The sequence below is a fragment of the Gekko japonicus genome, unplaced genomic scaffold (assembly GCF_001447785.1).
Source record: "Gekko japonicus isolate JY-2015 unplaced genomic scaffold, Gekko_japonicus_V1.1 scaffold4245, whole genome shotgun sequence".
In the NCBI taxonomy this organism is placed as follows: domain Eukaryota; kingdom Metazoa; phylum Chordata; class Lepidosauria; order Squamata; family Gekkonidae; genus Gekko; species Gekko japonicus.
The window spans coordinates 23329-45856 of NW_015165369.1; the positions used below are offsets into that span (position 1 = coordinate 23329).

General features: G+C 43.1%; 1 protein-coding gene across 1 annotated transcript; it reads right to left on the reverse strand.

The window, feature by feature from the left end:
* Positions 1–4808: 4808 nt before the first annotated feature.
* On the reverse strand, positions 4809–5827 carry LOC107109912 (chromosome unknown open reading frame, human CXorf21). The gene has a single exon (XM_015410621.1). The coding sequence runs from the start codon at positions 5825–5827 to the stop codon at positions 4943–4945; it is 885 nt and encodes a 294-aa protein (XP_015266107.1). The 3' UTR covers positions 4809–4942.
* Positions 5828–22528: the final 16701 nt, after the last annotated feature.

Here is a 22528-nt window from a genome sequence, read left to right on the forward strand (position 1 = left end):
TAGGTTGATTTAAGGAATATGATTATAGCACTTCATGCTTTCATCTCCCTGAGTCCTATCTCCCTTATGTATAAAAGCCAAATGGTGGTGGCACTCCTCTAGAACATTCCACATGCTTCAGAATTGGTTGGTGCCCTGGTGTGTCCACTGGCTGCATTGCTTGAGTCTTGTCTCCAACATTCTAAACAGTTTGCTGTTCCCCCCCCCCCCATAGCCAGTCAGAACACAGAGGTTATTTGCATATGCAGCCTCATTGGCCTTTGCCTCGGAACACAGAGGTCGTTTGCATATGCGACTTGATTGGCTTTTGCCTCTAACATTCTAAACAGTTTGCTGTTCTGAGGTAAAATGTATCCAATCTCCAGGTGAGGGCTGGAGATCACTCAGAATTACAACTGCTTTCCAGATGGCAGAGATCAGTTCCCCGGGGAAAATGGTGGGCTCTCTATCCTTATATGCTGCTGAGGTGGCCCCCGTATGACAGCCAATGTGACATAGCAATCAGGGCTTCAGAGCATGGGAGAGGCTGCAGGTGTGTGGGGGGTGGAAAGCTGAAGAGTGAGGGGGAAATAAAGGTAGGTTGAAGATTGGCTGGGAAGGAGATAGGGTTGCCAACTCCAGATAGGAAATTCCTGGCGATGTGAGGGATGGAGCCTGGAGAAGATGAGGTTTCAGGAGGCATGGGACCTTGGACAGGTACAAAGCCATAGACTCCACTGTCCAAACCAACCATTCCCTTCTGGGGAACCATCGTTGCCAATCTCTAGGTGAGGGCTGGAGATCCCTCAAAATTACAACTGTTGTTTAGGTAGCAGAGATCAGTTCCTCTGGAGAAAATGGTGGACTCAGTGACATTATACCCTGCTGAGGTCGCCACAGCAAATTGACACTGTGTCCAAGGCTGAGGCACCCGCCCAGAGCCTCTTTCTAGAGGTCGTTGTATTTATTTCCACAACGGGCCTTTTTCTTAGTGGAATATATATTCATCATTATCTGAGATTCAGTACCACTCCTTACATAAACAGGGTTTCCAAGGTGTCTTCTGCAATGTCTTTGAAAGAAGCCAGTGAGCTGAAAGACTTCAATGAAATGTGAATCATAGAATCACAGAGTTGGAAGGGGCCATGCAGGCCATCTTGTCCAACCCCCAGCTCAATGCAGGATTAGCCTAGAGCATCGCTGACAAGTGTTTGTCCAGCCGCTGCTTAAAGATTTCCAGTGAAGGGAAGCTCACCACCTCCCCTAGGCAGCTGATTCCACTGCTGCACAACTCTCACTATAAAAAAAAGTTTTTCCTAATATCCAGTTGGTACCTTCCCGCCCTTAATTTACACCTGTTATTTTGAGTCCTCTGCTGCCAACAGGAACAGCTCCCTGCCCTCCTCTAAGTGACAGCCCTTCAAATACTTAAAGAGAGCAATCATGTCCCCCCTCAACCTCCTTCTCTCCAGACTAAACATTCCCAAGCTTCTCAGCCTTTCCTCATAGGGCTTGGTCTCCAGGCCCCCAATCATCCTTGTTGCTCTCCTCTGCACCCGCTCAATTCTGTCCATATCCTTTTTGAAGTGAGGCCTCCATAACTGCACACAATACTCCAGGTGTTGCCTGACCAATGCAATGTACAGTGGGACTATGACATCTTGTGATTTGGATGTTATGCCTCTGTTGATGCACCCCAAGATCACATTAACTTTTTTTGTTGCCGCACCACATTGGCTGCTCATATTTAACTTACGGTCCACCCGTGTTTTGTTTCTAGGTAGTTACAGAAAAATAGTGGGTCTTTTTTCAAAATATATTTTAATAAAGATAATACATAGAAAAAACACAGCGTTTTCTAACAATTTAATGATTTTTCACAATACCTATGTACAATCTATAAAATAAGCCATAAATCCTACAATTTTTTTTCAAAATTAGTATATTCATTCTAAGACCAATGAAAAAATTACCAAATCTTAATACATACAATACTAAAGTACCTGAAACATATTCTAGTATCTCCTCCAACCAGCTTGGAGGTGTCCCCAGTGGGAGGTGTCCCCACTAACCAACAAAAAAAAGTTACTACTGGGAATCAAAGGACTTGCATGCACAAAAGTCATGTGAGGAATGATCTGTAAAAAGGGAACTGGGTGAGACTGAATGAAACATGTATAAACATGTATTTTAAGGAAGTGAAGTGAAAACATCTTTCAGTGGATGTCTAAACACAGTTTCAGCTTAGAAGGGATACACTCTGTTTAGGATGGGACAAGTGGGACCTGCAACAAAAATGGTTAGTTTTCATTAGTGCCATGATTGGGAGGGGTCCCGTTTTCTATGCTGCTTTTGGCATTATGTTTTAGAGACCTGAGTAATTTTTGACAAGACTGTAACAGGTTTTTTCTCTGTTTTTAGTGTTGCTGCTAATCTAATCAGATGGGAGGGGAGGAGACACAGATTAAAAAAAACCCTGTTCTCAGCAGGTGTGATTGGAGGGAGGAGGAAGCTCTGTGAAAGCCTTATGAGTGGAGGGCAAGGGAAGGCAGTAAAGCTTGGAACCAGTCTTTACATTTTCCCATTTATAATGGCTTGCTTGTTTACCTTGACCACAGTCAGGATGGGATCACAGTCACTTTGTTTATGTGAACAGACAAGTAAATGTTTTGAAGTATGCCTCACTCAGTCCTGCATCGAGAGGATCTGGGGTGAGTGTGCACTTTTACTTGCCACCTCTTCCCTCTCCTTGTCTGCCTTCACTTCCTGTCAAAGGAAGGAGAAAGCCACACTGCTGTTGCTTCGTTGTGGCTACTGACATTTCTTTTGTGCTAGGCAGCAGTATCAGCCATTCAACTGCTCTTTTCTTGACCTCCAGCTCTGCTTGCTCACTTGCTTGCCTGCCTGCTCTTCCCTCTTTGCCTGCCATAGCTTCCTGAGAACTATTTCTGTTGTTATCTGCAGCTGGGTAGACAATGTCTCCCAGCTGTGTCTGGGATTTTTTAACCCCCAAAACCATTTTTCCTGATTTAAGATTTTTCTGCAAGCCTGGGGTGTCCACCAAGTTTGCTGGAAAATCTTATTTCTGCATAAATTGCCCCACAGGTAGGGGCATAGAAGAAGAAGAGTTGGATTTAAACACTGCCCTTCACTCGGGGTCTCAGAGCAGCTTACAATCACCTTCCCTTCCTCTCCCCACAACAGACACCCTGTGAGGTATGTGGGGCTGAGAGAACTCTGAGAGAACGTCTCTTGAGAGAACAGCTCTGAGAGCTGTGACTGACCTAAGGTCACCCAGCTGGCTGCACGTGGAGGAGTGGGGAATCAAGCCCAGTTCTCCAGAGTAGAGCTCATCACTCTTAACCACTACACCAAACTGGCTATTAGATATATAGATTGTTAGAGGCAAAATGGTATTAGTTGAATGCTGTAGTATAGATCTTGAACAGTGAGGACAAAAGAAAGAGGGACTAAAAAAGAAAAGAAAAGACCAGTTATTTCAGTGTAAAATTATCATTCCCACTTTTGTGGTTTACAGATCTGACCCACAGCCCACTGAAATCACTGAAAACATAGAGATTAAAGATCTGATTTTTAAAAAAATATTTTTTTTAAGAAGGTATTTCTTTTTTCAGGGTGCCATCAAATGACATGAAATAGGTTACACGTGATATTGACATCTGATACAGCAAGGCATTACATGAGAAAGATTTACTGGGCAAAGTGAGTGTAGCTGCGATGAAACTATGTTTTGTTTTGTTCATTGGACTATATGACTTGTGTGAAAATTTCCTTCAGTTAAATGATATACAGTGCCAGCCTAAATCAGGTCTACTCAGAAGTCTACTTAAGTCTATTCAATACAGCTTACTCCCAGGAAATTGTCCTTAGGGTAGCACTATTAATAGCAGAATATTCTAAAATGTCAGTTAATGAAGGGCTAAGATAGACAAATATGTAATGTCTAATCAAATCACAGACATACTTTATATAGGGGTTTGGAGTTACTTTGAGGCTCAAGGTACTTGGAATTGGGAAGAATAATAAGCTTAAAAAAGTAAATAGGTTCTGGAGAAGTGTGCATGCACATGAAAGCTTATACCTTAAAGAACAATTGTGTTGGTCTTTGTTGCCACCGGATTCAAACTTTGTTCTGCTGCTTCAGACCAACACAGGTACCCACCTGAATCTACGATTAGTTCTTTATCACATTGCCAGCAGGTATCATTTTAGCTGCAAAACCTGGCACTGGAGTGAGTCAAAAATATTGCTAAAAACATCTCCCTTTTTTTGTTCTGCACATTTTTATGCCTGTTCACAGCCATAAATCAGGTGCATCTGGAGGGGCAAAGGAAAAGGGATCTTATCCTCATTGTCTAGTCAAAGGAACCGACGCTTCTTCACATTGGGATGTGCATACAAAATGTTCATCATGTTAAAAATAATAAATTGCAAATGAATGAATCCATGCTGAGGCATTGTGACTGGAGCATTTGTATGTATTCTTTTCCCCTGATGCCTGCCAGTTTGCGAAAGAGCCTTTCACAAAGGGCTGCAACAAACCACTGAAAAAGAGTTTCGTTTCCCAAGTCAGTAAAAATAGTTGCTAGACATGTCCCCTTTTTTTTGTGCACCAATGGTAAAAGGAGTAATAACAGATGCTGGAAATTGTTCAGTTTAGGTTTCTGTAGAAAACAAAACCAAAGAGTCACACAGACAAGTGAACAAGGCATAACATGTAAAAAGTGAGCTATTAAATGGATGCAGGAATTATCTGCTATGTAAATAAGCACCTAAGATTTCTGTGTGATTTTTAGACAAGGCTTCTTTGCAGGAGTTCACCTGTAAAATATTTTACAATTGGTACTGTGGCGACGTAAACTGTACAAAAACTCAACTGTACAAAAACTAAACATTATTTTTAAAAATAAAAGTCTGTGAGATTTCAAGCTTCATCCAACTTTTATTTAGTAATTGTGCTGAACTGGGAAATATGGAGGCTGGGAGTGCTCATTTCAGTAGATGCTCTCTCACTGGCTAGTCGCAATAGGCAGCTAATTACCATGTCTTTGGCTTTGGTGGTCTTCATGTTTCTCTCTTGCGATAGCTTCACACTAATTTGATCTACATTGGTTATGATGAATTCTGATGCCAAGATCTGAGTGGGAGATGTACTGTTGCCCATGCCATCCATGATATACTGCTTGTAGAGTTCCACCACCTTCTCCTCCAAGTAGTCATTCAGTACTGAATTAGAGAGGGGCTGCTGCTGCTGCTGCATGATGCTGGCTACTCGCCAGCACGATGAATACCCTTGAGTTGGCTTGCGAGTGACCTCCATAGGTGGCACTGATATGGATTCCATCGGTGGCGGGATCTCTGATGATTCCAAGAATGGACCAATCCCACTGTCATAATTAAAATCTGTTTTTACTGAGCTCATAGGCATCACTTGGCCCCCAGCAATGTGCAAGTCATTGTAGTTTTTGCAAATACTGTTACAAGAAGATGGAACAAGATAAGTGTCTCTGTTTATTGTAGAACCTATACAAATTTCCACAGCTGGAGATGTTTGCCTTTCAAATACTGGGTTTTGAGTAGCTTGTGTCAGTTCATCCTTCTGATATCCACTGTTTCTGTTTTCTTTGGAACAGACAGAAAAGATGAATTTGCCAAAAGACCTGCACCTCCAAAACAGATTTCTGTCCTGTGTTTCCTCTGTGGATTCAAAGGTGGTATCATTCAAAGTGGTCATCTCATGTGCTGCTTCATCTCCTTGCTTGCTGCACAGCTTGTAATTCAAGTGATCATGATGAAGAATCCTACAGAGATACCCTTCTGACAGCATTCTTCAGAAGAAAAAAAGGAGACTTGTAATCAGGCAACTGGCATAAACATTCTTATTGAAAAAAACTATTATTCACCAACCTATCACAAGATGTTACATTACTGGCTTCCTTGAGTTCTACCCCTTTCTCCAAGTTTATACTCTCATGATCAATTTGTGATCGGCAATCTTTTCTATGTCCTGATCTTAACTAGATTCCCTATTATGGGTGACATCCTCAACATTCAAAGAAGCTAGCTCTTCATTGAGAGTTCTGAATTAGATCACAAATAATGTTTAGCACAGGAGTTTGGGAAATATGATTCATGAGTGGGGGAAGGCATCAGATTTCTTAGGCAACTGTGCATATTGTACATCCCTATGCTGGCTGTACATCCCTAAACTGGCTGCTTGTGACTGCTAATATTATTATCACTTACCAATAGTACGCATGTGATATGAGCCTAAAATGTCATGGTAATTGACTAACAATTACTAACACACTCTTGACAGCTGGACCCTGAAATAACAGGTTACTGCCAGTCAAAAATGTGACTCTGGACACACATACATTATCCTTAGTCACAAGAGCCATGCTTGAATTGAGACAGCTTGGTACCTAACAATGCCATCATAGGCAAGTGTTGCATCTGCTTGGTCCATTGAAATCAGTAGGTTTAGAACAGCATAACTCTGCTTAGGAAGGCATTGCAAAAAATGCAGTGTCTGAGTTGGCCTTCAGATGTAGTAAAGATGTATATAAGCTGGGAACCCACAAGAACTGGCAGGGCAGAGACACAATTCTGAAACACCCCACTACCTCCCAAATTGCACAGCTTCTCTCAGGCAATTAAGCAGGCCAATCCTGCTCCCCTCAGCCTTTAATTGATGCTCAGTGAATTCCTACATTCCATCCTTTCTGGAGGAGGCTATCTTCGATTAATTTGCAAAGTCATATTTGTTTCTGTATGCATGGGGAGTTACCAGTATGCAGAGACTTCTAGGTGGCCTAGTTTTGCTGCTTTCATCATCCACACAGGAGCCAGCCAATTTTTTTGTTGGAAATAGTGATACTTCCATTGTTAAATATTAATGGTACTAGGAGAAAGGCGCATTGCGGAAATGAATGCAACAAGCTCTAGAAGAGGGCCTGAGTGAGTGCGGCGGCTTGCTGCAGTCGTGCCCCCCCCCCCCCCGCAGCTACAGCCAGATGCAATGCCGAGACCATCAGCAGATGCTGGGTCGCTTCTTTGTGAAGGTGGGGTTAAGTGCTAGGTGGGCCGCCCCCTCCCCACCCCTGTTCCGGCAGAAGAAGGGGCGCCGTCGTGCTCATCCCCTGGGCCCAGTAGTGGGTAGAGCAGCGGCTCTCCACTGCCACCCTCGTGGCCCTGGCTCTCGCTGCCGGGGTCAGGCAGCAGGAGGCAGTTGGTGCAGCGGTGGACCTGCAGTGAGGAGGGGTGGTGGTGATGCTGGCGGTGTGGCCAGAGAACAACAGGGTGGCCAGTGGAGGGGCGCCCTCCTGCCACTGCCACTTCCTCTTCAGTAGCTTCTGAGTCCATCAGCACCTGAGCATCATTGCCAGGTGCAGCGGAGCACTTGTGGAAGCGGGTCAGTGGCCTGCAAGGCAAGTAGGAGCAACTTGGGGAAGGGGGAATAGCTTGTAGCAACCTGGCCATGTCCTGGTCCCCGCCGGGACTCACAGAGAGTCGGCAGCAGGACAGAAGGCCACCCGCACTCCCCACCATCGCCAGAGGCGCCCTGCGGCCCCTCAGCCACCTGGAGCCCCGGAAGCGCGGATGAGCACAGGGCCGGCTGAAGCAGCAGAGAGGGCACTGGCAGGGCAGCAGGGGAAGTGCCAGGGGAAGAATCCAAGCCGGGGCTACAATGGCTTTAAACAGTGACAGAGCAGCAGCAGGAGGATGGCGGGCAGGGACGGGGCCACCCCTGGGAGCGCCAGAGACTGTGAGGGGCTGGAGAATCAGGCAGTCAAAGCAGGCTCAAGCAGCGTGGAGGCATGACGATCCGCCAGGCCAGGGGAGAACAAGGCTAGAAGGCAGGGCCCCAGCCGAGCGACCCCTTTCGCCCACCAGAGCATGCACCCTGTCCATAGCCTCCCAGCATACTGAGGCTGAGAGGCTGGACACCAGTTCTGTGGGAGGGTGGGAGGGACTTAGACAACACATCCACCAGTAGATGGAAAGACCCTGTGTGTGACACATCAGGGAGTGTATTGATTTGGGAGTGTGTGGGGAGAGTCCACAACCAAAACAGCTTTATATATAAGGAGAGAAGTCTCAGCTATTTGTAAAAAAAATGCCTAAACACTAATAAGGTTTAAAATAAATAAACCCAAACATATTTTTAAAATAAAATATAAAACAATTATTAAAATATTATTTTCCGTTTATTTTATGAATGAATATAAAAGGTAAACCTAGCCACTGAGTAAATTATATTTTTATTACTCCCAAAATACCATTAATATACTAATGGCAGGCAAATAGATAAAACATTTACAACAACCCCAGAAAGGAACCCATCTTTTTTTTACTCCTGCTATTATTTACTGCCATCAATATATTTTGTTAAAAACACACAAATTTTATGCCCAAAGGCAAAAAAAAATCTAATTTGCTAGGAAAGACTAATATGACATCACAAACAGATTTGGGTTAAGGACCAGTAGAACTTGGGAGTTCATGATGGATTAACATGTAGTAGATATTACACACTTATAGACACCGCTCTGAAGCATTTCCTGGGCTGCTATGAGATAGCTTGAAATCTAGAGATAGGAAATCTGTTCCAAGCACAAAGAACACTTCAGCAAACAATATGAATGCATGTGAGAGAAAGGGAATGACACAATGAAAGAGAATTGCAAATGAGATGAACTTGCATGCAGTAATACACATAAGATTGGAAATAAGGGAGATGAAAGAACAGACATTGTCAGGGCATAGTGATTTAGATCAATATTAGATCATTAAATGTAATCACTAATTATAGTCGAGGCAGGAATTGTGGAATCAAGCCTTACAAAAGCTGCCTTAATGCCTTATTGCGTGCTGAAAACTGCTGTCTCCAGTCAGCATTGATGAATGTTTATCTGCTCTTCCATTCAAGATCTTTATGTTGTTTCTATTGTCACTGCTGATAACATGTAGTTCCTTGAAGTGAATCACAGTCATTTCTCTTTCCATACTATATTATGGCAAAAAAAGTGAAGGAAAACTGGGTTTCATTATTTGGGGCTGGGAGAGCAGTGGCTCATCCAGTGGACAGATTCAATACTTGACCAAATGCCAACCCTGCAAGGCCAGACTTCTTGCAATGAATGTTATTCCCTCTGAGATATGTTAAGATAGCCAGCCAGCCACGGGTGAAATACTGGTGCATTAAGTACCAGTTTGACCCTGGACTTCAGTCCTTCAAGGAAGAGGGGGAGAAAGACAGAGGGATAAAGAAAAACAAAGAAGGCCGTTACTGAGGAGCCCTTTTGCTGCTTACAGCAAAGGCAAGATTAAAAGTGGTTCATTTCTGAAAATGGAGGTAGGGAGCTTGGATGTAAAGAGAGTTGGGAAAGAGCGATCCAAAAATGGGAGCAAGGGTTCTGCAGAGGTGAGCCTTGCCTGTGTATAGGACAGGTGATCCAAAAATGGGAGCATGGGTTCTGCAGAGGTGAGCCTTGCCTGTGTATAGGACAGCCAAGAGCCACTATGGCTCCTTCAAGCAAAGATTCCTTCTAGAACCATCTTTACACCACCCAGACTCAACCTAAAAATTATATGAAACCGAATCACTCGATTTCCCTAGCTTTGTTGTGTTCCCAGGGTGGCCGGTGCCCTTCTAGCCCTTTGCTCTCAGTGGCCCTGTCTTCATACTTCAGGACTTATTTTCACAATTAGATCATAGCCTCTGTTGAAAGAAAAAGGACACACCATGAAGTCTGATACCAGAAAGTTAAGGATATCTTATGGGTGACTTGCTCAGAAATATTTCTGCTTTACTCTACAGATATTTCTTTAATCTGCAGAGAAATTGAGCGAAATTTATGCAACAACCACTTCTTTATATCACAAATTTTGTGCCTTCCCTAAAGGAAGAGAGGAGTATGCTGGAAAGCCCTTGATTAAGAGAGGGGACAGTAGTACTCATAAGAAAGCACACCAGAGGCTTATTCATTTCTTTTTACCAAGGAATGGAAGTAAATGTCAATTTTACAAATAGAATGTGTCCCTGGTTGCTTTCTGAATCACAGTCCAGCCGTGCTAGTCAGATGTTTAGAATTAATTCACTCATTATTGAATTTATTCTGTATTGCTGCATGCCTTAGGTAGGTCCCTGCCATCCTTTATACCCATTCTTGGAGTGGTGTTGAGACCCATTGCTTACTGTATGTCCTTCCTACATGTAAATGTGTGAGATAAGTGAGCATAACATTTTCTGCAAAGCCTGTATGGAAAAGTCAATATTGGCCCTGGTCACACTGGGGGAAAAGGTGCGGCTGAAGTGTGGCTTTTTTTGAGACACGTCAAAAGAGATGCGTGGCGGCAGGATCAGACAGATCCCCTGAGCTGCCACGCAGTTGCTCCCCTGCACGATCAAATGCTGGGGGGGGGGGGGGAAGCCACAGATCGGTGAGCGAGGGAGCCCGCTGCGCATGGGTGTGCCTGCGCAGTTTGGCTGGGGGCCTTGCATGCTGCCGGAGATGGGCGTGCCGGCGATCCCACGGCTGCCCCTGCTGCGGATTTTCAGGTAAGTAGTAGTGTTTTGTAGGGGGTTTTTTGATCCACATCTTCGGACGGAAGAGATGGATCGGGGATGGGTGCGGACGGGTGCGCACCACTTCCCAGATGTTTCGGTGTGATCGTGCCCGCTTGCTGTGCCCCCCGATCCATCCCTCTCACGGATCAAAGCCTCCCGTGTGACCGGGGCCATTGTCAACCTATTGTTACCCTACTTTTAGGTGCTGCAGAAAAGTTTTGAAGGTGATAAACAGTGATTTAGGTCTTATTATATAGATTTTTAAAAAGCAGTGCAGCCACAGACGTACAGACAGACAGACGGAGAGATGACCTTTACTATTCTATTACATTTGTATGTCTTGGAAAATAGAAGATAAATTTGGCCCATTACACTCTTCACATCAGCATGAAGAGAATGTGTTCAAGTTCCTTTGAGTGTGATTTAGATTTAATTTTCACATGGGTTTTAGCACAGTAAAGTGCTGTGTGGTTCCAAGTGCTTCCATATGTGTTGTTTATACATTTGAATCAACTGTAATTTAGGTGGTTTGGCTCTCAAAACAATGGGTGGAAATCATGTAATCTTTTTCTAAAGCAAGTATATTTTTCTGCTAAAGAATGGTGATAGTTTCTGAAATGGTTATCTACTATTGGAAAATGAATGCATGAACATAACACTGAACTAACCTTCTGCAGGGTAAATTTAATTATGTGTGCACCACATTAGATATCTACATATTGCTTCATATAAAATAGCTGTCTATTCAAAGAATAAAAGCAGATATAGGGATTACAACACTGTCATTCTCCCACCATTAACAAGTGCTATTGATTGTCTGCAGAAATTCACCAATGTACACCTAATTTCTCAATAGGTCACATTTAATTTGAACCAGGATTCCTAAACTGAACCATGTTCTAGTTTAGGTTGTAGGCATAAGCCTTACAAATCTAGGTTGTTCTTCACTGAGATCTTCTGAGCATTAAAACAGGACATGTGCACCGAGGAGACAAGAAGAAGAAGAAGAAGAAGAGGAAGAGGAAGAGGAGGAGGAGGAGGAGGAGGAGGAGGAGGACTAGATGTTCACGCGTAGACTTTTCAAGGAGGAGGAGGAGGAGGAGGAGGAGGAGGAGTTCTCCCAGATTAGAGGCCACGCACTTAACCAATACACCAAGCTGGCTCTCACATTAAATATATCAAGGCAGATGCAAGAAAAAAATAATCCATTTAAGAACATTCCCGTCTCACATACCTTCAAAAACTGAGCAGCTCCTGTAAGGCAATAGATGTGCAGCAGTGAGTAGTGATGTGCAGAAGTGCTTCACAGCTCCTTACCTGTCTGAAAGCTTCTAGCGCAACCTACCCACCCACCCTTGTTTCTGAATGTAGTTCTTTACTAAGAGGTTTCATTCACAGTCACACAGATGGCAAAAGCCTTGTCTTCACTGCTTAGTGATACAGGGATCTTAAATGGAAAGTCCGTATGCAAGGCAGAGGAGGTTTAAAACTTACTTATTGGTGACATGCCACTTCTAAAGCTTCCTTCCTCTTTTTGTAACCACATGAAACCCCTTTCTGAAACTGTCCGTTATTAAAATAGTTTGTTGCTACATGATATCCTTCTGGTGATCTGTCTAGATTTCCATATGGCAATCACTGAGAAATGGTAGTGAGCAGCTGAAAGACCTAGTTGGAGGGATCTGCCAAAAGCAGTTCACCTGCTGCTTGGTGAGACTAAAAACTCCTCTGCCTGTGTCTCGGTGGGCATGAGTCAGTGGGTGGGATCAGTGCTGCTGGCCATCCAGCTTTTGCACAGTCACAAATAAGTTGTTAACCAGGAATTTACTATTTGTTTCTGACAAAGGGAGCTTCGTGTTGGCCTCTAAGGTGCTACGGGACTTTAATCTCACAAGGAATATTATGCATCTTCTAAAAAGCAGGACGGGGATACTTTGAATATGGCTAGTGAAAGGCGGAGAGCTTAGCTCTGGAAGCTTGCCTGAGACACAAAGTTACTTGTGCAATAAATGATTATCTTGGCTAATGGAAAGGAAGTGCTGAAACAGGGCAGAATAAAAGGGCAAAAATAGTATTGTGTGATGTAAGAGCCTACTTCTGGGGGTGAGGGTAGATTTTCTGTGGCCAAGCTGCTTAGGGGCCTTACTGCAGCCCTTCCCCATATGCTCTGCGGTGGGTATTCTGCCCCTCATCTCCAGGCTCCAAAAGCTGAGGATCTCATGGCTCTTTCTGAAGTGCATGTTAGTGCTTCTTACCAAGAAGGTGAATGTTTTAGCTGCCCATACGTTTAAGAGCAGCAATATGCCTCTCACAATTCAACAAAAGAAGAGTGAGAGCATAGCAGGCTTGTTCCTTGCAAATGTGTCTGCCATAATAACTTTATCTCAAAGGGCAGTGTTTCTCATATTGGAGGCCAGGTAGCCCTGGGGGTCCAACATGGGTATATCTGGGGGTGCACAAGACAATCGAACAGCCGTTCTTGTGCCATCTAGCTAAAATAAAAATGGATCTTTCTCAGTTTTCTCAGAATGGAGGCACGATAATCTTCAACTCAAGGGAAAGTGAACAAATTGGGTTCCTTGTCTTTTGAAAAACAGAAGCTTGTAGAACTGCTGTCACCCATGTAGCTTCCAGGTCCTTTCAGAGCACACTATAAAGCCAAACCATAGCATCATCCCCCAGTATCATGATGTCACTTCCCATTTTTGCAGGCAGCGATGACAGTTGTTTATTACGGTCATCGTCCAGCAATATAAAACATAAATTAACAAAAAATATTTACGTTGACACTCCCAACCCATTTTTCTCCATTTCTCCCCTCCACCACCCTTTGGGAGCAGTGCCAGGGGAGAGTGGAGTTTTACGGGATGTGATGTCACATTTCCCATGAAGCTCTAGGAATTTCCTCAGTCACTATGGTAAATAGAGACAGGGGAAATTTCAAGAATGCCATAGAGGATGTGATGATACTGCAGGGTAAAGGCGTAGAGAAGGTGACATCACATCTGGGTTGTCAATCCCCAGTTGGGGGCAGGGGACCCCCCCCCTCATTTGGGGCCCCTACCCATGCTTCAGGTCTATCAGAAAGTGTATGGGAAAAATAGCTGCTGGGAGCTGCCGTGTACACTATGAAGAACAGTCCCCATAGGGTATAATGGAGGCTTTGACATTGTGCATAATGAGTATCAGGGTATAATGGAGACTGAAAAGGCCTCTGGGGGGGCTGTTTTTTTGAGTTAGAGGCATCAAATCTTCAGCATAGCTGCTGGTGCCTCTCCTCAAAAAACTCCCCAAGTGGGACTGGTTAAGTGGCTCCAAGGAGGTTCAGTCCTAATGCAGATATCACAGTTACTTCCAGTATGAAACTGGACTGTTTTTCACTCTGTTCCCCAATGCAAAAGATTTCAGCATTAACAGATGGGGCGCTGGAGTTGGGGAAGAGATTGCTTCCATGGGCAATAATACTGCACCCCACCCAAATTGCTAGTTGCAACCCAAACACTGGAAGTAAGGAATATTCAGCACAGCTGTAGTTACAGGTAAGCAGGTGCAATCACTGTGATCCAGTTGCAGCACTGCAATTTGTGAGTGAAAACAGGTTTCTTCTCTTGGATATCTGCTACTGAGAATACCAGAAAAGCTCATGAGAAAAAGAAGCAAAAGAGAAATCCACATTTCATAGAAAAGGGGTGATGCTCGGTGCCCCAACAACCCCCTGCCCGCTCCAGAACATAGTTGTAAAAATCAATATAATGGGAGTCAGCCGTCCCCACAATATGGCTCTTTCATAGCTTTAAAAATTAACTATTCTAAGCAAAGTGAGCAAGTGATTTGGCTGCTGCATAAATTAGTTTGCTCTGGAGCCATCCTTCCTGAGCTAGAACAAAAAATGTGTGAGCCAGAGGCTAGAAAACTGAGCGCTAGCTCACACTAACTCAGCTTAGAGAGAACACTGCTGCCAGGCTCAACCATTTCTGTATCAATCAGACAAGATGCCCAGGCCAAATTTCTCCCTCCTACTTCCTGCCATGTAGGACTATATCTCCCACCACATAGTGCTTCCAAATATGTTGTTTATCTACCACTGACCATCCAAAGTTCCCGCTCAGATTTGTAGGGTTGCCAACTCCAAGTTGGGAAATTCCTGGACATTTGGGGGTGGAGGCTGCAGTATGGGGAGGAAGGGACCTCAGCACAGTATAAGGTCATAGATTCTACCCTCCAATGCAGTCCTTTTCTCCAGCGGAACTAATATCTGTGGTCTGTAGATCAGTTGTAATTCCAGGAAATCTCCAGGCGCCCCCTGGTGGTTGACAACCCTACTTGTGAATCAACTACTGCTTTTCATTTCCATTTTCTTTTGCAATACAGCAAGTCTCCACATTGAGAGTTATTTTCAAAGGAACATATGTGAAGACTACAAGATCTGGAGAAGTACAAGCAGCTAAGAACAACTATGGATGCTGGCCTTGTTACACCAGATCACTGTACAGCAATGGCCATCTACATTGACCTGTACTTTATATGTATATTGTTTTAATGTGAAAATTTTATAGTATTGCATTTATGCATTGTGTTTTATTGTATTTTAACTTGTTGTACACCGCCTTGAGCCTGCCTGTGCTGGCAAGATGGGATATAAATCGAAAATAATAAACAAACAAACTTTGGTCTGGCCTAAAATCTAAGGATAAAATCAGCCATGCTGTGAGATGTAAGTAGCTGGAGCCACCTAGTGATAGTTAAATGTATACGTCTTCCTCAATCTTGCTTTTATTTACAGTATTTTATTTACATTTATTGTATGAATTGATTTTGCTGGTCTCCTGTCTCCCAGCTCCTTTCATATACTATTCTGAAACTAAGGCATAGTTGCATATTGTGCTATAATAATTATTTGCAACTGCACTGACTTGTTCACACAGGACTATTCAGTCACAAATGGACAATATTTCATGATGTGTGGATGCAGCCATAATTCTTAATGCAGTTACTACATATAAGACATCAGGGAAACAGCATTAAAAAAAACCCAAAAGTATTCACTACCAGGGACAGGAGAAATAAGGAGGTTCAGTAACGAGGATTACAACTATTTGCAAGTAGCATGTAGCTTTTGCTGGGCTCATCAAGTTATACCATTTTAGCTTCAACTCCTGGGGGCACAGAACAGTTAATAGCCAAGCTTTTATTCTTGAGGCAAAGACTGGTCTTCCTTAAACCTCAGGATTCTCACTCTGTAAATGTGAACCCTAGGGTTGCCAGGTCTTACTTGGCTGCCAGCAGTGGGTGGTGTCCGTTTTTTTCCTCCGGGAGATCTTCAGTGCACCCTTGATGTACTGTGGCCATAGTTAGGGTTTCTGCATAGGTCTTTGCACCATGCACGGTGTAAGCCGCTCAGAGCCCTTCGGGGGTGAGCGGGGTACAAATAGAAAGTATAAATAAATAAATAAATAAATTGTGGGGGGATGCTCTATCGTTCAAGGAAAAACCATAGAGTTTTCCCTCAAATGATAGAGCATCCCCCACAAGGTGCCTGCACAATGACGTCACCTCTGGGTGATGTCATCACACCAGGCATGTTGGTGCAAACGCAGCAATTTGGGGGCAGGGTTCCCCCTGCAGCCTGATCTGGCCCTGCAGATCAGGGGGCCATAAAGCAGGCAACCCCCCACCCCCAGTGGGGGAATGGCAACCCTAGTGAACTCCTCTCAGAAACACGAGTGGAGGAATGGCAACCCTACTGAGCTTCTCTCAGAAACACAAATCATTTATCAGTTTTGCCGAGTTTTTGGGCTCAAGCATTCACTATGCTAGTTTGTTTTATCATAAAAGACAGACTCTGGAACTTATAAAGTCTCTTGAGAAGGGATCATCAGCCTACCCGCTGTAAGCACAAACCCTCTCCCCAAACATTCACTGGTTTACCCTGTTTGCATTCAAAATGGACTCTCTGTGACCTAGTCAGTCTCCTGAGATAGGCTCGCCCCCAAATAATGCTCTAGAGATACAAACCCTATCTGAAGTGAGCTGACAGTGTAACAGCTTTTTCTCTCTTGCTTCCTCAGACATCAGTGGGCCCTGATTGGTTGTTGGCTGGTCTGCAAACCCAACAAGCATACAGGGATTGGTGACAAACAGAAAGTAGCAGAACTTCTGTACATCCATCACAGGTACACTAATTTTAAATCAATAAAGAACTCGTAGCATGATTATATGCAAATAACTTTGCTCTGGTGCAGTGCCATATTGGAGATATATGGATTCTTCTAAGAATACTGTGCATGCCTTTTTGTGATAATTACTGAATGTATAAATTGGAGATGGGAGGCAATAATGGCACACATCACACACATCTAATTTCCATGCCTCTTAATTTTCTTAGGTAAATAGCCCATCTCTTCACACATGATTGTGATTACACACAGATGGCACATGACATGTATCTCACAATGTGTTTAAGTATTACTGCTAACACAACTATTCAATGCATCATCAGACCCCACCCCCTGCTCTTCCTGCAGCCTTACCTGTGACAACATCAGGCCCTGTGCAATGAGTCTCAGGGTTTAGGATTAGGAGGGTTTGGCAATCTAATCCCCCAGGTACTCATGGCCCCACATCATAAAAAATTTGGCTATAGGTGTAATTAGATCATGAGAATTCCTATGTATACTGCAGATACATACAACATATTTTCAAAGATATGTTAATTGTTTAAATGCCGAACTGGGCTGCAGCGGGCTATGCCGATCGGGTGTGTGCACTAAGTTTGGCATCAATGTTGGCCACAACTAATACACTATAACGCAGAGGTGTCAAACATGCCGCCCAAGGACTGGATCAGGCCCTCAGAGGGCCCCATTGCGGCCCCCAAGGACCTGGCTGTTTCCTGCTTCCTTTTCCAGTTTTGCTACTGCCATGTCACAGATTGCTTTACCAGTCTCTCTTAATCCCACAGGAGAGATAGATAGGCAAGCCTCTCCTGTGTGATTGAGAAAGTCCAGTAAAGAACTGGCTGAGGCTCCTCCCCCTTCCCCTCCCAAGGGGAGGGAGGGAACAGCCAGAGTTTACTTCCTGGCCAGGCTGCAGGAGACAAAGGGAAGCCTTTCTTTCCTTCCACTGGCTGAGGATCCTCCCTGAATGGAGGGAGGGAATGGAGGGAGGCCTTGTTCTGCTGGGCTGCCTCAATTGCACAGGAGAAATACCAAGCACCTTTAAGGCCAATAAAGTTTTGTTCAAGGCCCTCAGTCTGTGTCAGGATGCCTTCTCATGTTCTTGACCAGCACATGAAGCAACTTACGCACAAAAGGTTACAATGCCCAGCCATTTCATGTTTTCCCCTGGGTCCTAGTCTTAGAACACTGAGCATGAGATTTCTGTAATGAATGTCAATAAATCAAAAGTAGATTTGCAGCTTAGATACACACCTGAACATCATACTCAAGATTGCTACAGCACAGTCATTTTGATACAATAATTCAAAGCAAGAGGTATCAGTTATCAGAGACTGTTAAACAGACAAAATTTTGTTAGAGTGCTAATGTTTTAAGCATGTTTTATTTAAAGTTTAAAAATATTTAATTGTGTCTGTCTGTGTTCTTTATAAAGTTTATCTCTCCACTACCTGGCACTACATTTTATGACACACATGGCCCAGCCCAACAAGGTCTCATTTATGTTAGATCCAGCCCTCATAACATATGAGTTCGACACCCTTGCTAAAAGGTGTGTTATAACAATAATACATTATTGAAGAGTTCTCTGTCTGCAATAAAGTTTAATTCTATATCCACATAAGCTGCTAGTACTATTGTGACTGTATGGGACTGTTTTGCCCAAATAATATACTTCCTTTGGCTTACCATAGAAGTTACTTTCTATTTTCTATTTTTATTTTTTCCTACCTCTCAGATGGCAAAAACTATGATACACAAGCTAAGACAGAATATGGTACAAGCAATCTGCATCTCTCTCTCTCAAGTATATTCAGAATTTTTGTAAAGAACTAAGACATTTATAGTTAAAATAATAAATATATAATTATAAATTCCATAACTCTGCATTCAGCACATATCCAACCTGTGGTGCGTGAGCACTGCCTTCTGGTCGAGTACTGGATCAGGTTCAAGGTTATGGTACTAACGTTTAAGGCCCTTAATGGTCTGGGACCCACGTATCTTTGGGACTGCCTCTCCTAGTATACTCCCCAGACACTACTGCACTTGGTTGACAAGAGCCTACTAGTGGTCCTTGGCCCAAGAGACATCCAGCTGCCCTTAACCAGGGCCAGGGCATTTTCTGCCCTGGCCCCAACCTGGTGGAACTCTCTGTCGAACAACATCTGTGCCCTGCAGGACTTAATGCAGTTCCGTGGGGCACGTAAGGCAGAGATGTTCTGCCAGGTGTTTGGTGTTAGGAGCATGGACTCTAATCTGGGAGAGCTCCTCCACATGCAGCTAGTGGTGTTACCTTGGGTCAGTCACAAGTTATTTCAGAGCTGTTCTCTCAAGAGCAGTTCTCAAAAGAGCTCTCTCAGTCCCACCTACCTCACAGGGTGTCTGTTATGGGGAGGGGAAGGGAAAGGAGTTTGCAAGCTGCTCTGAGACTCCGAGTGAAGGGTGGGGTATAAATCCTCCTCCTCCTCCTCCTCTTCTTCTTGGTTGAGGACAGTGACAGCTTTCCATCTGGCTGGCACTCCCGTATTTCCTGCCTCGCCCCCCCCCATGAGGCAGTGGCATATTCTGGCAGTCGTATTGCCATCTTATTGGTTATAGGCTCACTACTGTTTTATTAATATAATATCTGAATTTTATTTAATTGTGAATGTATTATGTTTTAATTGATGCGCACCACCCTGAGCACTGTTCCACAGGGAAGGGCAGTTTAAAAAGCTAATGTAATAATAAATAAATATTGCAAATACTAAAATGTTGTGCTAAGTTATAAATTATATATTTTGTGGTCTTAAAGCAATAAAGTAAGCTATTATTGATATACATTTCAAATTTCTGCCAAATTTCTGGTTTCCCTCCCCCCCCCCCAAAAAAGAGAGAAGAAAACCTGTTCTATTTTAATAGTTAAGATCTCCACAAGATGCACATTTCTACAGAGATTAGAACTAGGCTACCAGAGATCATTTGGAAGGGGAACGTTTCTGCCATATCCATCCATGGCCACATCCATCTCATTGATCTCAACCTATGGCAGTTAATATTTGACTGTATGGCAATTACCTGTAACTCTATTCATTCCCTGGCCATAAGGAATGGAAACAAACCATCCCACATACAGTTGAAATGAACATTTTGCCTATTCTCTCTAGCATCAACTATAGCTGTCTTTCCAGCTATTTGAGATAAGCAAATTGATCTAGACATAATGTGAAGATAGCAGAATCTTTATTTCTATGGAATAGTTCTTGTCTTATTAAGTAACACTTTGCATTGATTAGGCAATAAAGAGAGGCTTAATTATGCAATGGGCAATTCCATTAATGGTTTTGTAAGTCCTAAACATTTCTTTATATCTCAGAGTATAACTGTCATAGATGCAACGAACATGCAATTGAGCAAACTTCAGAGGACGGCGGAAGACCGGAAGGCCTGGTGGGAGCTGGTCCATGGGGTCGCGAAGAGTCGGACTCGACTATGCGACTGAACAACAACAACAATAACTGGTTCTATCAGCAAATTGTTGCAGGGATTGCCTTTGGTCACCAAATTGATCAGAATGAACCAATCATCAAATATGAATGCAGTTAACTGCTAATTAAGAAATCCTGTTGAATTAGTCTGAACTTGAAATTAAATGCAACTAGCGTCATGTGGGGCACACAGAGAGAGAAAATGGTCCTATTCCATCAGATCTTGACTGCTACCATGGGAACCTATCATTGGCCTATAATCCAACCTTTATGGGGCCTTTGGGCACAATCAGTTTATTATACTATGTTTAAGTTTGCAAGTATATGGGATTTTGAACGCAAAAAAGGTGAAGGAATATCTTAAAGGGACCAAACTGTTATACAAGAAATATGTGCCCAAATTAGAACTGTTAAACTGTTGAAACACCTGATTCTTTCCCTTTCTATTTGTATGATTATAAAACTGATTAATAATATGGTACCATAGATAACATGAAATATAGCAGATAGGATATAGAAAAATGAACTATATATTGGGAATAGAATTTTGATTAATGATATTTGTTGTGGAATATAAAGTTAAACAAGGAGGAAAAAGGAACTATGTATCTAAAGATGTTGTGAGCGAGACAATGTCTAGATATTTTTAAAATGTATTGCTCTTTCTTTTGTTTTGTTTTGTGTAATCCTTAAAAAACTAATAAACTTTGCCCATTTGGGCAAGTGTTTTAAAAAAAGTTTATTATACAACAGAATTACAATTTATTGCACTTTATCCTCCTATCTTTCCTCAAGTTGCTCTTCAGTTTTGAGGGTATTGTATTCTGAAAAGGCAAACGATAATATTTTGTACTTGGAGAAATGCAATATTGTCTCAACATACTGTGCTTATCGGTATTGTTAAGTGGAAAGTGGCTGACAAATAGCCATGTAAAGACAATCCGTGAGCTGAACATGCATGGAGGTAGAGCATATATAAGTGTGCTGCCCTCCCCACACCATCACTGGATCATGAGCACAGCGCCTACATGCAGAGGAGGTTTCTATATGTATACTCCCTCCCCGTGACCAGCAATGGTGCTTTCCAAACACTGGTGATCATGGGAAGGGAACGTGCATGTGGACACTTTCTCCATCTCTGGAGGCCTCATTTATACTTTTACTCTGTGCCTAGTGGTTTCACTTTGGAAGTAAGTCAATATGTTTTTAGTAGAATATAGGTATCATTTATTTATTCATCTTATTATAGGTATTTAATTTCACATTTTTCTATTTTTACAGCAATTCTTTCCTGGTCCATCTTGTATCTATGCTACACAATTGTATGATGGTATTGTACTATGATATAAGCCAATATGCTCCTCATTGTGTTTGACCTCTGAAGAAGGCCTATACAGGCCGAAACACATCAGGTCAAGTCCACTGGCCCTTGTGTGCTACATTTTGGCATTTTTATATGAGGTGTGATTGGTCCCATATATGTTTTTTTTAAAATTCTTTCTTAATAAATACATGCATCTTTGTATGCTATATAAATTAAGTTTTTATTGTTGGCCCTCTATTCTGTTTGACTTACCTTTTAGGTTCCGGATCCCAGGTTTCAGGGTTAAGTCCCCCCCCCCTTTTCTGTCCCTAGCCCTTTCTCCAAGCATTCAGATGGTACAGACAAACCAGGGCTCATTCACAGGAGGGAGGCAGAGCTGGTGCACTAGTGTCTGCTGTTCTCCTTGCGCGTTCAGTCAGCTCATGAAGGGAGAGTCATTTAGCAATAAGAGACCTCACACTGTCTTCATAGGGTTGGCAGCTCCAGGTTGGGACATACCTGGAGACTTTGGGGGTGGTTCCTGAAGAGGATGGGATTTGGGAAGCGGAGGGACTTCAGTGGGGTATAAGAAGATCATAGAGTCTACTATATGCCTGTGATACGGCTCCAGAATGGGAATAGTCTTTCCCCCATGTATTTTAAAGTAGCAAATAACAGCATGGCTACCTTTCCCCCACCCTTGTAAATCTGCCCCACAATTTGTGAACATTTAATTTATGGTTGGGCATAAACTGGAAGTAATAGCAGCTCAGCTATTCTCTTGCCCATCTCAACTAGTTTATGTGGGTGGAATATAAATGGTTATTGTAATAAAAAAGACATTTGCAGGAATATTACATAAACTCTACAATGTGACCAGTGTTCCCTCTAAGCTGAGTTAGTGTGAGCCAGCTCACAGTTTTTTAGCCTCCAGCTCACACATTTTTGTCTCAGCTCAGAAAGGATGGCTCCTGAGCAAACTAATTGATGCAGGAGCCAAATTGCT

What these genes read in the sequence shown, in the direction of transcription:
- LOC107109912 (XM_015410621.1), bottom strand. Translation starts at nt 5,827, where the DNA reads ATGCTGTCAGAAGGGTATCTCTGTAGGATTCTTCATCATGATCACTTG.